The sequence below is a fragment of the Sphaeramia orbicularis genome, chromosome 2, assembly GCF_902148855.1.
Source record: "Sphaeramia orbicularis chromosome 2, fSphaOr1.1, whole genome shotgun sequence".
NCBI lineage: Eukaryota > Metazoa > Chordata > Actinopteri > Kurtiformes > Apogonidae > Sphaeramia > Sphaeramia orbicularis.
Window position 1 is genome coordinate 1,439,007 of NC_043958.1, and position 20,397 is coordinate 1,459,403.

General features: G+C 39.1%; 1 protein-coding gene across 1 annotated transcript; it reads right to left on the minus strand.

Moving 5' to 3' along the window:
• Positions 1 to 3,679: 3,679 nt before the first annotated feature.
• LOC115432278 (frizzled-7-A-like) lies at positions 3,680 to 5,891 on the minus strand. Its single transcript, XM_030153178.1, has one exon. It carries the CDS (start codon positions 5,548 to 5,550, stop codon positions 3,895 to 3,897), a length of 1,656 nt encoding a protein of 551 aa, XP_030009038.1. The 5' UTR covers positions 5,551 to 5,891; the 3' UTR covers positions 3,680 to 3,894.
• Between the last annotated feature and the right edge of the window lie 14,506 nt (positions 5,892 to 20,397).

Here is a 20,397-nt window from a genome sequence, read left to right on the forward strand (position 1 = left end):
AGTCATTCTCTTCTTTCCATTATAAACAGTCTTTATGGACACTCCAACTATTTCTGAAATCTCCTTTGGTGTGACGAGTGCATTCAGCAAATCACACACTCTTTGACGTTTGCTTTCCTGATTACTCATATGGGCAAAAGTTTGTGAAAAGGTATGGATAATAGTGTTAGGTATGATTATGACATCAGTATATGTTTGGTTTCAAAACAACTGACGTAGTGTCTGCTGAGAAAAAACAACTAAATGTTCAGTGTACATTTTGCTTCCTCACCCTGTATTATGCCTCAGCTTATTATTTCTACATGTACATTTACACACAATGTTCCATAAACATTTGGGAACAGGCAGGCCCAGACTGGCTAATCGGGAGGACCGGGAATATTCCCGGTGGGCCGGTATAATATTTAGGCCACGAGGGCTGGAGTTCACTTTAAATATGTATTTAATATTTTATTTATTTATTTTTTGGGGCCGGTGTTCAGTCATAGCACTGAGTTGACCACGTAATCTGCAGCTGCTGTTCCTGGGCCCCACCCCCTCTACTAGCAAACTGTGTGTTTTCTTCCTCTTTTTTTGCAGACAAACCGTGACCTGGCCTAACATGTCCTTCCATACGGTTAGTAGCTCTGTACTGTAGCTGTGGAGCATATATGATCTGTGCTCTGTAGGCTGTGGATGGTCAGCTGTGTTTGCTGTTTGAAACATGGAGAGTAGAAAGAGTGGCACAGAGAAGCAAGAATTAAAAAGAGGAAAGCTCTGGAAGCAAACGCAGCCAAATGTGCCAAAATCTGCAACTTTTTCACAAAAATGACCTCCCGGTTGGAAACAACTGATGAGGACGATGAACCGGGTAAACCACCTTTCAAGTTAGTTAATTATCGAGTCAATGAATCATGTGGCATTGTGGCGTGGAACATAACGTTATGTAATTTAAATAATAGTCTGATGCGACGCCACAGAACTGGGAAACTTTGTCTTGTAGCTCCTCAGAGTCAGAAAGAACATTCAGCAGCAGACAGCAGCCATGAGCCCACAAGTCCAGAGTGGGCAGGTAGGACTGCTCAGAGAGGGAAGAGGATTAGAAGAAATAGGCTACAATGAAGAGTATGGTGTAGGCCTGTTCAGTATGAAAGGTATCTGAGATGGTTCAGCACTACATGAATGAAACTGACACCAAGGCTTTGAAAATAGAAGATTTGTGCTGAGAATTCTGAGCATTTTTAAACTGTGCTTTAGTGTCAGAAGCAGAGCCAGGAACCAGTAGTGATGAGGGGATTGTTCCTGTCAGGATGGAAGGAAAAGGTGAGCTGTTGGAACAGACTGTGTGGACAAGCAGTAGTTCCACTAAAACCACTGTCTAGACCCAAACCATAGTCCTGACCTGTTTTATTTAATTTTTATTATTAAAAGTGAGACAGTAAATACACAAAGCCCACAACTGAAAGGCAATAGTATAAAGTCATATTAAATAAAGCTGCATATTTAGCCAATGTAAAGATCTGAATTGGTTCAGTAAGTCCAAATGTCTGTAGATATTATTTTTTATTGTGATCCAGGTGCAGGTGAGTCTAGAGAAACTGGAGGAAGAGTGAAAGGGAGAGCAGAGTCTACTGATGACAGAGGAGCAGCTCAGCAGCACAACCCTGAACCACTAGGCACAAATGACACAGATGAACAGGAGTCTGCTGTTAGCTTTGATTACTTTGGTCGCCCTCAGTCACAGGATATACAGACATTTTTTTCTTATCATCCTCATCAAACCCCTAATTTCACTATACCAAAAGTTTTCAATAGCAAAGATGGAACAAACTGCAAGTTGTGATGGAAATCTTTTGTTGCAGAGGATACAAAAATAAGTTATTAGAAAGTGCAGCAAGCTTTTTTTTTTTTTTAATTCAATATTTTTATGTATTCTTTCATTTCATTTCGAACATTTTAAAGGTTTGAAAAATGTTAACACTTATAAGAACAAAAATATAGATTCTGTTATTGTTGTGTTGTGAGGAATAGTAATGTTGGAGATGTCGATGTGCACTCACTGTTGAAATAAATCCACATTGTGAACAACCTTTACTTGCGCTGAATTGGAAATATTTTAGAAAATACACTGAATTAGAAGGCTTTGCAGAACAGTGTGTAGACCTAACATGTAAGGTTATAATTCCATGATTTTAATAATAATCGGTTGTGATCTAAAGTGGGCCGGTCTGAGGTATGAAACTCCAGGACTGAAAATGAGTCTCAGTCCGGCCCTGGTAACAGGCAGAATATTGTTAAATGTTGGAGTTTGGAACTAAAATTTGAACAGTTTCTCCAATATTCCATCTGTTATTATTATGAACACAACTCCAGATCCCAGTGGATCCATAAATGCACCAAACATTTAGGAACAGACAGAATATTGTTCAAATTGCACATTTCAGGTTGTTCATCTTTGTTTTTATTTGTGTATTTATTTGTGTTTTATTGTGAAAGAATAGTTTTGTACGTGTAAATATTTTCACAGTGTAATGTGATTTTTTTTCCCTTAAATTTTTCCTACATAATTTTTCACAAAGAAAATTTGTAGTTTTCATTATTTCTGGGTTAGTAGCTCTGACACTAATATTCCTTTGGAGTTCAACCCATTCTCTTGTTAATTCTGCACTTTTACATTTTGACCCGAGACTGTATCTTGGTAATTTGTCTTTATTAGTGTCTCAAATGAGGTAAAGTTGGGCTACTTTGATTCTAGAAGCATTTGACTTGTAGACCAGTGTAACCTGATGAATTCATTGTACCTGTAGTTCCTGCTCATGTCCAGTAGGTGGAGCAGAAGAATCAACAATGACCAGTCCCATGAACACTGTAAAAAGTGTTTGTTCAGCTCTAATGAGGTTTGAATTTGTCCTAAATGGGCAGTAGAATTTATCTGTGATGGAACAGAATTAGGGTCACTTTATGAAATTGCAGCTGTATGTGAAAAGTCACATTTTATTTTATTTGGACTGAAAATACTTCATATTTCACTGGTTATTTTAATGTTTTATTCAATTGTTTGTTGTCACTTGTGTCCAATAGACTAATTTCTGCCCAAACATACGAAAGATTTTACCTTCTGTATTAGAGCACGCCGTTGTTTGTTTAGAAGTGTAAAACATTTTCATTTAGTTCTCTAAATCAGGTAGAGTAAAATAACACAAAAAAATGACATGAAAATCAGAATAAAACAGAATAAAAAAAATACAAATAAAATAAAAACAAAATTTTAAAGACAAGAAAGAAATAAAACAACAAAAAATAAAAGTAAACTAAAAATTAAAAAAACTAAATACTAAAATAAAAATAGAATAAAACAGAAAAAACAAAATGAAAACTAAAAAAAACCTGAATAAAATATAACAAAATAAAAGAACACAAAAATAAAACATAATAAACTAAAACGAACTCTTCCTGTTGTTTCAGTGCATGTTCTGTCTCATATTTCCCACCTGAGAATCTTCGAACATCTACGTGTCGACATTGGGGGGATGTTTTCAGGACTTGAACGTCGCTGTCTGAGGTTAACCTCCTCTGGTTTCACTGAGGCACCGCCGGGCTTTGAGTTTTCAACAAAAGGAGGCAAACAGAGGGAAAAAAAGAGCAGTGAAGAAGTAAAAGGGTCAAGTTTCAGAGTTATTCAAGTCTGCAACGGCCCGTGCAAAGTTTAGGTTTTTATTGTGAAAAACTGTACAAGAACAAACATCAAAAAGACGGAGAAAGAGACTTGAAAGTTCTCATAAATACATGGAGGAAGAATATTTACAGATGTTGGAGAAATGAGTCAGACATTCAGAAGAAAATGAAGGACGGAGGCGCATGTGGTCCATGTTTTTCTCCAGTCCTCGGTCCTCGTGTCCTCAGAGGGTCCAGGTTTCATACGGTGGTCTCACCCTGGTTGTTGTTGCTCAGTCTTTGGTAGAACCGACGCCACGACTGCAGCGTCTTCCCCGACCAGATCCAGAACCCGGATGTGATTCCTACAATCATGGTCATGAGGTATTTGATCATGAAGACGGTGAAGTCCGGCGTCATCGGTGCAAAGTTTCCGGCAGGACACGGCACGGCGAAGCGCTTGCAGGTCTGCATGTGCCATGTGGTCTCCCAGCGGCGGCGGAAGGCCTGCTCGTAGAAGTAGCAGGCGATGACGATGGTGGCGGGCACCGTGTACAGGACGCTGAACACGCCGATCCGCACCATCAGCTTCTCCAGCTTCTCCGTCTTGGTGCCGTCGTGCTTCATGATGGTGCGGATGCGGAACAGCGACACGAATCCGGCCAGGAGGAAGGAGGTGCCGATGAAGAGGTAGACGAAGAGCGGCGCCAGCACGAAACCCCGCAGGGCGTCCACGCTGTAGACGCCGACGTAGCAGACGCCGGTGAGCAGGTCGCCGTCCACCTGACCCACGGCCAGGATGGTGATGGTCTTCACCGCCGGCACCGCCCACGCCGCCAGGTGGAAATACTGCGAGTTGGCCTCGATGGCCTCGTGACCCCATTTCATCCCCGCCGACAGGAACCAGGTGAGGGACAGGATGACCCACCAGATGGAGCTGGCCATGCCGAAGAAATACAGAATCATAAAGAGGATGGTGCAGCCTTCCTTCTTGGTGCCCTGGGCCACCAGCCTGTAGCCGTCCACCTTCAGATGGTCTACACACACCACTTTGTCCTCCAGCAGGAAGCCCACACTGTAGGCCACCGCCACCATGAAGTAGCAGCCGGACAGGAAGATGATGGGCCTCTCCGGGTAGCGGAAGCGCCTCATGTCCACCAGGTAGGTGAGCACGGTGAACAGGGTGCTCACACAGCACAGGATGGACCAGACGCCCACCCACAGACGGCCAAATTTCAACTCCTCCTCTCGAAAGTACATGAGTCCGTTGGGTTTGGAGGGCTCACAGGGGGCGCCGCAGTCCTTCACCCCAAGGAAGTGGTAGTTGAGGTAGGAGGGCACCTGGAGCTGCAGGGGGCAGGAGAAGGGCTGGTTGGGCCGGATGTAGGGGGGCAAGGTGACCAGTTCAGGGAGGTCGGGGGTCGGGTCGGATGTGGGTCTGTCTGTGTCTGACGTGTTCTGACCCACGCAGATCTCTCCAGCGCCGTGGACCGGAAAGTTCTCGCAGCGCAGCCTTTCGGGCCACTGGAAGCCGAACTTGTTCATGAGGGCTTCGCAGCCCTGACGGGCCCGGTCGCACAGGGACCTGCAGGGCGGGATGGCCTGCTCCAGCACCGTGCACACCGGAGCGTACATGGAGCACAGGAAGAACTTCAGGTCCGGGGAGCACTGGACTTTGACCAGCGGGTAGAACTGGTGGACCTCCAGCCCCGCGTCCTCCTGGTTGGTGTGGCCCAGCAGGTTGGGCATGATGGTCTGGTTGTAGGCGATGTCCGTGCACAGGGGGATGGAGATGGGCTGGCAGAAGCCGTGCTCCGGAATGGAGATCCCCTTCTCGTACTGAGCCCGGCCCGGCTGCAGGAGGAGCCCCAGGACCGGAGCCAGGAGCATCCACAGCCAGGGTCCCCCCACGGCCATGACGAGAACACAAGCCCACAGAGGGAGGGGGGGCAGGGGGGCGACAAACTACTGACACTGGAGGCTTCAGCCCAACAGCACTGAGCACGAGCACGGACGAACCCCGCTTTTATTCATCCTCCACTGAGTCTGCGCAGACACTTGGATCCACTTCAGCAACAGTTGGAAACTCCAAAGTCCTGCCTGCGCGCAAAGCATCCGAGCGCGCGCACCGTCCCTTACCGGAGCGCGTGGTCCACATTCACCAGTCTCGTCTCGTCCCGTCGGTCGTAAAAACCCACGCGCGAGGAGCGGCTCGCGGCTCCGTGGTCTCCGTGTCGTGGACCGACTGGACTCCGCACTCAGCCCCGGGACGGTTTCCAGGCCGCCCATCCTCCGGAGGGGGCGCCTGGAAACTCCGCTCTCCTCCAATCAGCGCGTTTGTTTTGTCACGTCTGGACGCCCATTGGGTGGAAGGGGAGGGGCCGGGGTGGGGTGGGGGTGGGGGTGGGGGATCTTCAGTATGACTGCAGGGACCGAGACGGGTTCATTCTGGACCGGAATCCTGCATCCAGACAGAACACCACCCAAAAAAATAAATAAAAAGAAAATACATGAAATATCCGAACCGGCCGTAAACGCATCAGTATCAACACAATGATGAAACACATTCTGCGGTTAAAAAGTTCCATTTCCTGCATTTCTACATGAAAATCCTACAAACCACTGGGTTTAGATGTTCCAACCATCTACTTAATAACAATAATCATGAGTATCATTTCATTTTCCTGGATTTAAATCCTTTGACACCAGTTGAACACATTTACAGTATTGGAATCGTAACATGTTCCTTCTTCTTGTGGTATTGACATCATTTTTGGCCTGGAACTTATTCCAGTCCATCCACATGTTTTAGAGACGTTTGTTTTTCATCTACGTTCAGAAGTCGAAATGAAGTGAAAATGTGTCGATGTACTAAGAAACCTCATGATGTAAGGTGATAATGATCTGCTTTTGTTTTTCATTCATCTAGAACAGGGGTGGCAAACATATGGTCCGGGGGCTAAAACCAGCCCGCCACAGGTTCCAATCCGGCCCATGGGATGAATTTGCAAAATGGAAAAATGACACTGAAAATATTAACAGTCAAGGGTGTTAGATTGCATTATGAAAATATTTACAGTCACAGACTATTCTCACAATAAAATGTGAATAACCTGAAATGTTTTAAGAAAAAAAAAAGTTCAATTTTAACAAAAAATCTATTCACTGCAATCTGTAAGTTTTGTTAATAATAAGATGAGACATTCTTGAGTTTGCATTTATTTTTCTTAACAAATGTCAGGTTGTACATGGTTGTTAAGGTTATTCATATTTTCATAATGCAATGTGACATTTTTCACACTAAAACAATGTGAAAAATTTGGATTATTAGGTATGTAAAATTTATTATGCCTGTTATTTTACTAATCCGGCCCATTAGTAAAGTGGATCTGACCAATAAATTAACATAATAACCTATAAATTATGACAAGTCCAATCCTTTCTAAGAGTGAAAAGATGAATTACATGATTAAAATTTTTACATCTACAAAATAGACTTTAAGTTTTTTTTTTTTAATAACCTCAACCATTAAAAACCTGAGATTTCTTATGAAAAATAAGAGCAATTTTAACTATATTCTACCTCAGTTTATAATTTACACAAGTACATTACATCTTACAGATCACAGTAGATCTACAAATTCATAAAACATTTAGTAACAGGAATAATATCGGTAAAATTATACTTATTTTAAGACATTTCAGGCAAGGTTATAATAGTTTTGGATGTATCATTATAGTTTATTTTATTTAGTTTTCACATTTTTTTCCCCTCTAATTCAGTTAGTTTTAATTCGTTTTTAGAGCAGGTTTACTCGGTTTTATTAGTTTTTGTTATTTTAAAATTGCTTAGTTTTAGTTTAGTTTTAATTTTGTCGTATTTTTTTCTCTTCTTCTCTGTCGTTGTATTCAAATAAATCCCAGACAGGACTCTGCTGCTTTCTCCCAACTTTAGTCTCCATGTTTCCAGGTAGAGTGGGGACCAGAAGACGACTGGAAACCACAAGTGAACACAAGTGATGGATCGTTAAATATCATATGGTGCTGCTAGCTAAAATTGCTTGAGGGAAATAAATCGATTTTATATCAATTCGACATTGACAAAGACGAAAACGAAGGAAATTTTATCCAGAATTTTTATACGTTTTAGTTAGTTTTGAGTCTTTGCCCAAGGGGAGGAGTTCAAGTATCTCGGGTCTTGTTCACAGTGAGGGAAGGATGGAGCGTGAGATTGACAGACGGATCGGTGCAGCGTCTGCAGTGATGCAGTCGTTGTATCGGTCGGTTGTGGTGAAGAAGGAGCTGAGCAGAGAGGCGAAGCTCACGATTTACCGGTCAATCTACATTCCTACCCTCACCTATGGTCATGAGCTTTGGGTCATGACCAAAAGGACAAGATCCCGGATACAAGCGGTCGAAATGAGTTTCCTCCGCAGGGTGGCTGGGCGCACCCTTAGGGATAGGGGGAGGAGCTCAGTCACCAGGAGGAGCTCGGAGTAGAGCCGCTGCTCCTCCGCGTCGAGAGGGGCCAGCTGAGGTGGCTCGGGCATCTGCTTCGGATGCCTCCTGGACGCCTCCCTGGGGAGGTGTTCCGGGCATGTCCCACCGGGAGGAGACCTCGGGGAAGACCCAGGACACGTTGGAGAGACTATGTCTCTCGGCTGGCCTGGGAACGCCTCGGGATCCCCCCGGAAGAGCTGGAGGAGGAGTCTGGGGAGAGGGAAGTCTGGGCATCCCTGCTTAGACTGTTACCCCCGCGACCCGGCCCCGGATAAGCGGTGGATAATGAATGAATGAATGAATGGTTAGTTTTGTAAACACGCAACACAGTTTCAGTTAGTTATCGTTTTTTTCTTTTAATTATGGTTTTTATTTATTTCAGTTAACGAAAATGTTTTTACAATTGTAGCATTCGTCATTTCGTTAATTTTCGTTACTGATAATAACCTTGATTTCAGGTTGCTCATACACTGAATAATTTCTTTTTCACACCCATTCCAGTTTTAAGTACAGGTATTTAATTGTACTCTTTACCAAAGATCAGACCCATTTCCTGCTGAAACACTTGATTCATTTATACTCATGACCCACAAAGTCACCATCGTCCCCGTGACCTTTGACCTGCGACTGTGTTTGCTCTATAATAAACCCCTTTTCCTCTGCAGGAAAAACCTCAGCGTGTTTCCTCTAAACCTGTAAAATAGTTTAGAATCTAGATATTACCCATCAGCCCCTACGTTTTACCAGTAATGAGTCAATAAAATATCACATCTGCACTAAACATGCAACAATAAATCAAATCATTGTCAACTACTGAATTAATCGTCTATTAGTTATTTATTTATCACAGAAAAAGTAAACGTCCTGATTCCATCCTTGTAAATGTGAATCCTTTCTGTTTCCTTTCCACCTCTGTGACAGTAAAGTAGATATTTCTGGGTCATTCTGAGGTTTGAGAAGAATTTCAACACCAGTTTCTGACATTTTTTAGACCAAACAATCAGTTAAAGTGGAATCGGTTAATGTAAAATAAGAAAAAAAAAAAAAAATCTACCCGAGACGTTTTGTGTAAGAGTTGAGGGAGACTCGCTCGGTCTGGTATTTATTTCCATCGTTCCTAAAAGCTGAGAGAAGAGACGGCAAGTGAACGCAACGTAAACAGAGCGCCAGCTAACCCAAACACGCTGCCGCCATCACCCCTTTTTAGGCCACGGCCTTTCAAAATAAAAGGCTGGGATGTCTGAAAGGCCCCATTTGTCTTCTTCAGCTGGTTTTGTTTAAGTGAAAGGCTTTTTTGTTCTGTAGGGGACGCTTATATGAATATAAACTGTACAGTGAGCGGGGGGGGGGGGTTACAGTATGTGAGGAAATGGAGGAGGAAGACGTAAAAGGCTCTTAATTTGTATCTGACATGTTTGATCAAATGGAATGACACCAATGACATTCGATAGCTGAGTCGCTTTTCGGACAAATTAGCTAAACAGCTCAAGTCCTGAAATATGAGCGACACGTTGGTTTGGGACTCTGATCTCATGAAACGGCGTTGGATGTCACACCAGTTCTTATGGTATTTGGTGTGCTATATGTATGCATTTTCCACCTTTCACGTGTTATTCAACGCCATTTGAACACGTGTCAATGTACGCCAAGATCTCCAGTTCACATAATCATTGTCATTTCATTGATATTTTCCTGTACCTAAAAATACAGGAAAAATCTGTAAAATGAACTGTGAAAATTCTGTTAAATTACAGATTTTTTTGTTTTGCAGCGTATGTGAGTCATGATATCACGTTGGGTTTGTGAACTGATGTTTTGAAGAATCCAGTCTGGTTTGGTATTTGTTTATTTATTTATTTTGGTTGTTTCAGAAGGGCTAATGCTAACAGCTAACACTGTCAAGTTAGTCTAATGTTTGATAGTTAACTACTTGGCGAAAATACGTTTAATTATTGTATAATGTTGGTTAAATAAAACTGGCAAACAGAGAGAAACTACAGCTGAAATACTTACAAAATAAACTATTATCTACTGTGATTTCTGCGTTGGTAAAATACTATCATCAGCTGTACAAATACAGTGTTTTGTTGAGTTGATAGTTGAAAATGGAGCTTTAGTTTTGTTCTGTATTTATTTACCAGTTGTATTACACTGTAAAAAATGTAATTTAACAGAATTTTCACTGTTTATTTGACAGATTTTTCCTGTATTTTTAAGATATAGGAAAATATCAATGAAATGACAAAAATAGACTGTGATTTTACATGTTAAATGTAAAATAACATGAAAAAACTGTAACTGTGAATAACCAAAAAATTTCAGTTTTTTAAAAGAATTTTTTTTTCTTTTTTCACAGAAAAATACAGTTAAAATACATTTGCAAATGTATCGTAATTTCACAAATATTTCTTTTCTGTTTATGAGATTAAACTGTTAATTTAAAGTTTAATACTGTAAAAAAAAAAAAAAGAATAAAACGATAAAATTACTGACAATTAACTGAAAAATAAGTATTTGTTCTGTCAGTTTAACCAGACTTGTTTGTTAATTGACAAATATCTTGTGTAATTACAGGAGGTTTCACAACAAAAATGTTGAATAAATGTATTTTTGTGAATGTATAACATGTATAAGTACTGATAAACTGTCCAAATACAGTTTTTATCAGTGGATTGGACAACTGAGTCTCATTGAAAATTATTTATGTATATATTTATTGGTAATTAGATTGTTTTAATACATGTAAATATTCTTTATTAAACATTAAAAAGTCAAAAAACTATGCCAAATCATATGTAAAGTTAGGGCAAAAAACTGTATTTTAATTATGGAAAACTACCGTATTTTTATGAGATGGTTATTTTCTGTTATTTAACAGTATTTTTTGGCACCCCCGCTGCCAGAATAATACTGTTTTTTTATGTTTGTTTGTTTTTTTTTTACAGTGTAACTTAACAATACAATATACACACAGACCATGTAATCCAAAACCAATTAATGCTAAGCATCGCCTGGGCTGTAAACATGGTTTTTGCTGTAGTGTTGGACATTTTAGCGTTTAACTTTACGGGAATTCATTCTCTTAAGGAGCCTCTAGTGGTCATTTTAGGAAGTGGAGGTTTTGATATCAGTATTGGTTTAATTTTTCAACCCAACCCCTGAAAAAATTACAGTAAAAGCTGCACTGGTTGACAGCTCCGACGGCCATTCCTGCTGTAATCATGTTCACGAACTACAACTCCCAGAATGCATATCACCAACGTACATCCAATCAGAGAGCCGCAAACTGCATTAGCTGCTCGACTAAAGACGACGATTAAACCGCGGTACAGTCAAATCAATGGGAGGATTTCAGTAACCATGGAAACGCCTACAAAGTTGCACTCTGATTGGCTCCCTCTGCACGGTAACAGCGTCTGATTGGTGAGAAATAAAGTGTGAATAAATCGAATCGGAGCGCAGAATTAAAATTTGAGGGTTGTGGGTTTGAGGCCCTGGAGGGTCTCCGAGGTTCTGGTCTGGAACCGGACCATGTTCCGGTGCTGTGGTGTCAGAGTTGGGGGGTTGGCAGACTTTTGGCGTTTCTCGCTTGGCCTCGTCTGCGGCGTTGGGATCTGACGCAACGGGCTGAAAGCTCGTCAACCTTCAGACACCGGTTGAGCTCCATCGCCACGGAGACGCCGCCGCTGACACCGCTCCCTGATTGGCCCGTGTCACCTCTTCTTCTTCTTGTGGCTTTTTTTCTCCATTCACAGTGGGAACAGGAGCCCCTCCAGCTACAAAACAACCCCCCACCACCCACCCACGCTCCGGACACCACCCCCTCCTCATGAAAAGCCACCATGTGAAGGGGGGCCGGTGGGGATTCCTGCACAGTGGAGGCTATGTTAAAGAGCAGATGATATTAACATCCTATTACCATCCCATTCATACACATTAACATGACAAGCTGCCTGAAGGGGGGCCCAGATGCACTCTGGGACAGCGTGGACAATGGTGCTCCGCCCACAGGTCAGAGCTGGATTGGACTAGGGGGGTGGGGTGGGGGGGCGTAAAAAAAAAGAAGAAGAAGAAGAAGTACTGAGGCTAAAAAGAGGACAAAGAGGGTCTGTGAGGGGGCGGGACCAGCTCGGCTCCGGTTGGGAAAAAGAAACCTGAGATGGTTTTCACAGACCAGGAGGTCAGGACCCCCCCCCCCCCCCCCCCCCCCCCCCCCCCCCAACATACACGGACAAAAAAAAGAAAAGATAAACATGAAGCTGAGAGACACACCTGGGAGTTCCTCTAGACAGAAAACTGTTCGATTCATTCGCATTTACAGGACCGATCTCTATGTTTTCATTATTATTATTATCAGCCTTAAATTCAAACAATGACAAAAAACTCATCTTGGAACTTTAAAATCAACCCAAAGGTTGCTTCCTCAAATATACCAGTGAACTGTTGTTGAATGTTTGTTTTACTTTTATTTTCATGAACTTGATTAAGTATTTTTGATGCTAAATGGACATTTCCCCTGATACATAATGACGAATTCCTGACTAAAAACAAAAACCCCACAAAGCATCAGCTTTCATGAGTCTGTCTTGAAAATTAGATGTATACTTCCTGAACAGGTCATTTCTGTCGTCTCTGTTTTTGAATTTCTACAACAACAATCCTAAAGATCAGTTTATCACTAGAACCTGAAAACAGAAACAGTAAAAGGAGCCAAATATTCTTAAATAAAACCAGGACTTTGCCGATTGTACAGATTTCTCTGGTGGGAAAATACTTTAGCACTTTACTAGTCAAACGTGGATGAATATGCGCTGGAATAACTGATGTTCTGCTCATTTTATTGACAAAATGAAAATAAAAGCACATCTTTCGGGTTCCTTGTCGACCAGTCTGTAGAGGTGATAAAATTTGGATTTTAAGGACATGCAATGCATTGAAAAAAAGCAGAGTTCCATCTATGACACATACCATATTTGACAGTAAAATCAAACTCCTAAAAGACACAATAATCCACATTGAGTTGTGATGTTTACGCCAGAATCACAACTCAATAATGCAGTGTAACCACTTTGTTTCACTGAATTCGAGTTAGCGCCATTTACATGTCGACGACAGAGGAAAATATTATGTTTTAGGAAAGTTTGCATCTTACGTCAGGTTTCCTATGACCTTTAACTCTACAGCTGCTGCTATGGTTTGGCTAATAGTGAAGATGACATTTTGGATTTTCCTGGAAAATTCCTGTGAAAAAGGAAGAGTTTTTGTTCATTTATGTTATGACTAAGCTTCAGAGTCTACGAAGTAATTAGATTCTAGATATTAGAATCATACGACCCAATATGTGTAGTGTATGATTATTAAAATTACATAGGCAAGTCAGTAAATATATAGAAATAATGTGATTGTATTAATACATTGCAATTCTTATAATAATATATAATTTACTGGTGGTGGTAGTATTAAGAATAATGTTATTATAGGTAAAATTGTACTTTAGAGTATAATATATATTGATGTCACACAAACATTTTGATATAACAGTATATTGGTGTATATTTGTATGTATGTGCATGTAGATCAGCATAACAGCATAATAACCTATAAATAAGAACTCCATATTTTTGTCTTTTTTAGTACAAAAAACTAAAAGTGCAATTTTAACAATATTCTGCCTCAGTTTATCATTTATACATGTGCATTACAATTTACAGCTCACAGTGGATCTACAAATACACAAAACATTTAAAAATATATTGTTAAAATTCCATTTATCTCAGGTATTTTCACATTTGTTCAGGGTTTTTTTTTTTTTTTTGGTTAAAGGATAGTTTCACCAAAAAAAAAACAAGTTTGACATCCTTGATTGTTAATATCTTCACTGTAAATTTTGCATTTCACAAATTCATCCCCTGGGTGGGATTGGACTCTGTGGCAGGCCAGTTTTGACACCCTGGTCTAAATTATGTTTGTCTTGTTTTTTTTTGTTGTTGCGCATCTGAAATAAACAGAAATGATAATGACAACTTTCATCTGGTTTAGGTTCATATCATGATCTTATTGTTATTCTTTTCCCTCCAAATTTGCCAAAACCAAACATCACAACTACACCCCCCCCCCCACCTCCACCTACACCCCGCCCCTCTGGTGACCTCTGCTGACCTCAGGAGGTCAGAGATCGTAGAGATCCAAAGTATGGAGAGTAGAAGTAGTGGAGATGAATGTGGTAACAATTTATTTATTTATTTTGTTTACTTTTTTTTTCAGTTTCAGCTTCAGTTTGTCATGTCTTTTTTTTTACTTTATTTTTATTGTTTATTTTATGTACATTACAAAACAAGACAAACATAGGGGACATATGGGATACATTGACTACAATAAACCTTGTGACTAACCATTGTTTTTAGAAGTGTAAAATGAAAACTGTCCATTTCTTCCATTTATCATGACTATGTTCTTCTTCAGTTTCAGTCTATGGGTCAGAATCTCCATCTCAAATATTCCAATCACACTTTGTATCCAGTTGTTAGTTGTAGGTGGTTCTAATCTGCACCATTTTTTGGTACTAGCCTTTTTTTACAGGCTGCTAATAGTATTTTAAACAAATATCTATTATTTTTTCTTACATTATTACCAATAATACACCCAAAATACATCATCAAACATGTTTTAGGAATTGCATAACCTAATATCTTAACAATTGTTGAATATATATTATCCCAGAATGATGCACGTTTAGGACAAAACCAAAAGACGTGCATGATTTACGTTGATATCTCCACATTCTCTCCAATAAGGTTGAACTCTGGACACATATTTAGCTGTAATTTTAGGAGTTATGAAAAATTTAATTATATTTTTCCAGCAATGTTCCCTCCATGTTCTTGAAGAAGTGGTTGACTGTTGAGTTCTCCACAAATTGATCCGTTCCTCCTCTGAGACACATATTCCTAGTTCTTTATCCCATTTCTGTTTCACATCCAAAGTATTCCAACCTCTCTTGCCATTAAATGTTTGTAAAGAGATTATATAATTTTGTATTTTTTAGAATGGTATATTTCAGTTATCATTTTTACCAGCTCATTGTTATTAGAATCAATATTATGCTTTATTTTTTTTGTTATAAAAGTCCCTTAATTGTAGGTACCGGAAGTGATCTTGATTTGTTAAGTCAAACTCCAGTTTTAATTCTTGAAAACTTTTAAAGCGGCTGTCGTTAATTAGTACACACCAAGTCGTTATACCTTTATTAACCCTTTCATGCATGAATTATGAGAACCTTAGTCAATATCTTTTTTTTTCTTGAGTGATTTTATTCCTCTTTAGGCATGAAAAAAACAACGCAATTAAAAAATTTCTATGAACCTATTTTTCATGGAGTTAAAAAATGTCCATCAAACACCATCATCTTCTACAACATCGATTCACCAGTCAAACCCATGGAGCTGGATCAGTGATAGTGGATGGAGATACTTGATTAATGATAAATTTGCTGAAAAAGTCACTTCTTTTCTCTTTTCACTGTTTCTGATTCAATAACCTTTGAATTTACTCTGAGTTTTAATAAACATCAACATGATCAACAGGTTAAATATAATAAAATACCTACTTTGCACTGAAAAAAACACTAAATACAGAGGATAATATAATAATAAATGGTGATAAATACTTAAGAAAGGTTAAATAGAGAGAAAAAATCATTTGGGAACTGCCATAAAAAAAAACGCTGGGTCTTTATGGGCTAAATATTAATAACATTTTATTTCCTAGCCTTTATATTCACTCATGCAGATATTATTCAGGTACTGTTACAGAAGTTCAGGTTAAATTACATTGTGGAATAGCTGTCCACTGTAGTGACTACTATGGATGAAAGGGTTAATCCATTGCCTATATCTCAGGTCCTGAGTACCTGGGGTAAAGTTTTTATTATAAGCAGGAATGTGGTAACAATTTAAAAGTAGAAAAAGAAGTGAAAGTGAAACTAAGTGTAATTGTAATTCTAAAGTTTAGGAATAAATGGACAGACAGACGGATGCACAGACAGACGGATGCTGCCTCTCCTCTGACAGTAAACAGCAGCTCCTCACATGTTCATCCTTCATCATGTGAATCTCATCACCCTCAACTCAATCAGTGTCAATCGAGTTTTGTCTCATTCACAACAACTACCAACGCCACCGCCGCAGCCGCCGGACACTGTGTCGTCATGGCGACGGGGCAGCCGAGGTGTTTGCGACAGAGCGGGTTAGTGTTCCTGGGAGTTTAAATGCAGATCACATGCTGCTTCACACAGCGGAAACAGGCTGCATTAAAACACTTTTACAGGCTGTTATGATTCTGTTCCTCATTGTACACACGTTTGTTTTGTCTTTAGGGTTGATTTTGTTCAGATTCTGCTCAAACACTGACAAACATCTCAGTGCTTTAACCCTTTCATGCATTGATCAAGATTTTTTTATTCCTCTTTAGGTATGAAAAAACACACTGCAATTGAATTTTTTTATGAACCTATTTTTCATGGAACTGCAAAAACATCCACTCAGCTGGACACCATATTTAATTTTAGAAGCAAATAAACATGCATTTACTGATATACTGTGTGAAAACTATGAATAAAATGCTTTTAGACGCTGCTAATCTGTTGTTTTGTCATATTTTAACATATTCCAATATAAGTTATTACTCACTTTATGGAGATAATATGTAAAAAAAAAACTTTTGTGGTAAAAAAAAAAAACCTTGTTAATTACAGTCTCATAACAATAACAAGGAATTGATTTACACTCAAACATGTTACTGCGGATCAAGTTTATCAAGAACAGCAAAGTTACAGCAATAATATAAATTGTAGTGTATGGGATGATGCATAAGCGTCCACTGTGTCGGCTGATATAGAACTAAAACAATAAAATCCATGAATATACAAGAGAACACATTTGAATAGGTGTCCACTGTAGTGACCAATATGCATGAAAGAGTTAAATCCAATCTAACATTGAATCCTTATGAAGAAAATTAGCCGTACGAGCAGTTTTTTTTGTCTTTTAATAATAATCTTTGGCTTCCACTCAAGACCAAACTTTCATGTTATTCTTTTAGTCATGACCATTACATAAAACAGTCATTTTCATTTGTCTGAGACACACAGAAAACAACTGACAATGTGTCGGGATGATGTTCTCTGTGGTCAAAGCGTGACTGTTTAACAAAACATTTTAACAATACAACTTCTTCTGAAGTTGAACTGATCGATAGTTACCATGTGAGATAATTTAGAATAAGTATAATTTTATAATAATGACAGAGGATGAAACAAATGTGAGCTTTGGGTGTAAAAGGATATTTCTAGCAACAAGAAAATAACTCTCTGGAGTTGACAGACACCCCAGAGTGTCATCATAATGGTTTTACTATACTTTCATTAATATCTCCCGCTGTAGAAAAGTGGTTCAAACACGTCAGTGAACGGAGAACTGAATTTTTCAAGAATGGTTGTTCTGCTCATACAATTCCAAACAATATAATCACTCTGGAATCACTAACACCTGCCCTGTACCAGTTTAATCTGGAGAGGTTTGGTGCAGCTGGAGGTGGACTGTCAGGTGAGCCAGATTTACCTGCTGGTCTCAGATCAGATGGTCAGCACTGCCCCCGCAGGCAGACGGCAGCTACTGCACTGACACTGCTACAGATCCTTCATTACCAGTCAAGGACGGCAGCGGCTGATTTCCACTGTAACAGTAACAGGCATGTTGTAATGACATCAGATCACATTATTTAGCATCTCTGTAAACGGTTAAAGAAAAAATCTGACTGGATAGAGGTGAAGAACTGTTACTGTTAACCGCATTAAACACTCGCTCAACATGAGACACTTATGATCTACTAAGCTAGTTACCATTAATGACAGCTATGTTAAGAATTCACTTCGATATTTGCACTAATGTCTATTTTATTAACCGTTTCATTTATTTATTTGTGAAATAACTGAATTAATGTAATGACAAATAAGGATGTGACTTTAGCTATGATAGCTAGCTTTAGCCATGTGTTTTTTTTTAGTTATTATTTGAGTGTTTTATGTTTTAAATTATTTTTCTTGGCCAGATTTGTTGAGTTTTCACTTTGCAGAGCAAACAGTCCAGTTCGCTGTTTATTCATGTCCCGTTAAGTGTTTTTTTGATTCATACAAGAGGAGCGAACAAAAACAACAACAGCTTTAGAATAAAATTAACGTCACAGACTCGTCAAACGTTTGTTCATCTGCAGAGGCCAACGATCAAAGCAGCTGCATTTTGATTTATTTATGATGTTCCTCTCATCAAACGGTCCATTATGCACAAACATCGTTCTCTTCGTCTTTTATGTCTCCGATCAATCAAACATCGCATTCGTTCATCTGCCAATCAAAAGTATCAGACTTTTTGATTTACAGTTGAAGGACAAACAGGACGCAAACAACAAACAAGGAAGAGACAGGAGTTCATGAGACTTGAGAGTTCGTCAAACGCTGAAAACAGAAAGTTTATCTCGAAGTTATAACTGTACTCTTCTGAAGGACGCTGAAATGTTAAAACCCCTGAAATTTCATCAAAAGAAGTTGCATTACAGAAGTTGGAAAAAAGATGAACAATACATTTTTCGGTGAAGAAATTGATTCAGTTTGTTTGTCTGCTCCAGTAGATGCTAACACTAGCATGTTGCTAACTAGCTAATACGCTTACTATACAGATCAACAAACCTTAATACTCGTCTGTTAAGGACAAAACTAATATTAATAAATTAATACAATGCAACAGTTTCAGTTTAGTTAGTTTTGGTGAATTTTTTAAAATAAATTAGAACAAACCTTTTTTTAAAAATGCAGAAGTGGTTTATTCAGTAAAATTTAAGGTTTGCTGTGATTCCATTCATATGGGGGAGTTGTTTTAGCCACTAAAGCATCATAGCCTGGGGCGTCTACAAGGGTCCATGGGGAGTTGACACGTTACAACAATTAATGTAAATTCATTCATCGTCTTCCACTAAACCATGGCTTGGACCCACAGAAGCAGGAGGAGACGATGGATGAATGATCGGATGGTTGCATTCCCATCCCATAGAAAAAAAATTCCTTATAAACTTCACCTGTTAAAAAAGCTAAATATGAATAAAGGGCCACATCTAGTTCTGCTGCTTGGGTTAGACTTTACAAGATTCATATATTCATAATCACATTAATTTTTTATGTGGAGCGTCTCTAAACTCTACAGACACTTCTGGGAATATGATTAGGAGACTGTAGTGTTCACTGAAACAATAAAAAGACACTAAATAAATAAATCTGCTTGAAACTATAGTAAAACAAAAATGATAAAAAACCGGTCAAAAGATAACAAAACCAAACTAAAAGAGGGCACTAAAGCAAAAAAAAAAAAAGAATCTAAAATATATATAGAGTAAAACAAAGTGAATGATTACAAATGAACACAATTGATTAAAATAACCAAGGAAATGAACAAAAATAACCATGAAATTATCAGAAATGAAATACCCCATAAATGACAAACACAATAACAGAAAATGAACAAAACAGCCAAGAATATGAATAAAAATGAGCAAAATAACCAAGTAAATGGCCAAACTGAACAAATGGGTGACCAAGTATGAACGATTCCTTGCTGTTTTGGACTTTTCTTAATTTGGGGAAAAAACATTTTAAGACAGTTGGAAATTGTCAAAAATAACCATACATCCCATTCTCTTCTGCTCAGTCCCTTGTTTCTTTGTAGAAACATCAGACGTTTAAACATTTTTACAGTTTCCATTTCCTCTGAGCTCCAGATCGTCACGTCTTCAATTTTTCTTTGCGTTTCTCGACTTGTTTATAGATGGAAAAGAATCAGATGAATTGAAGTTTTGTCTGATGAACATGGTTTTATTTTAGTGTCAGCCCACAGAGAAAAAACACTCATTTATTATGGATGAAGTTTAACAGTTTCAGGGGATTGAGTCCCGATCTGCTGCTGCTAACACATGCTAACTAATGCTAACTAATGCTAACAGGCTCCTGAAGGGACATTTCCATTTACATTCACTTCCCTACCGATTAAATACCATTATTCTAAAAAGTTCTATGCAGAAAAATTTAACTTTCAGAGAGAAATTCTGAAGGTTTCTTGTTACTGCACAAGCTAACTTTGTTAAATCACACCAACTTATACTGATTAGCCACAATGCTAATGCTAGTTAGCTGGATACAGTGAATGAGTCTGTGTCACAAAC

Excerpts from the sequence above, each read along its gene's own strand:
- LOC115432278 (XM_030153178.1), bottom strand. The coding sequence starts at position 5,550 with ATGGCCGTGGGGGGACCCTGGCTGTGGATGCTCCTGGCTCCGGTCCTG.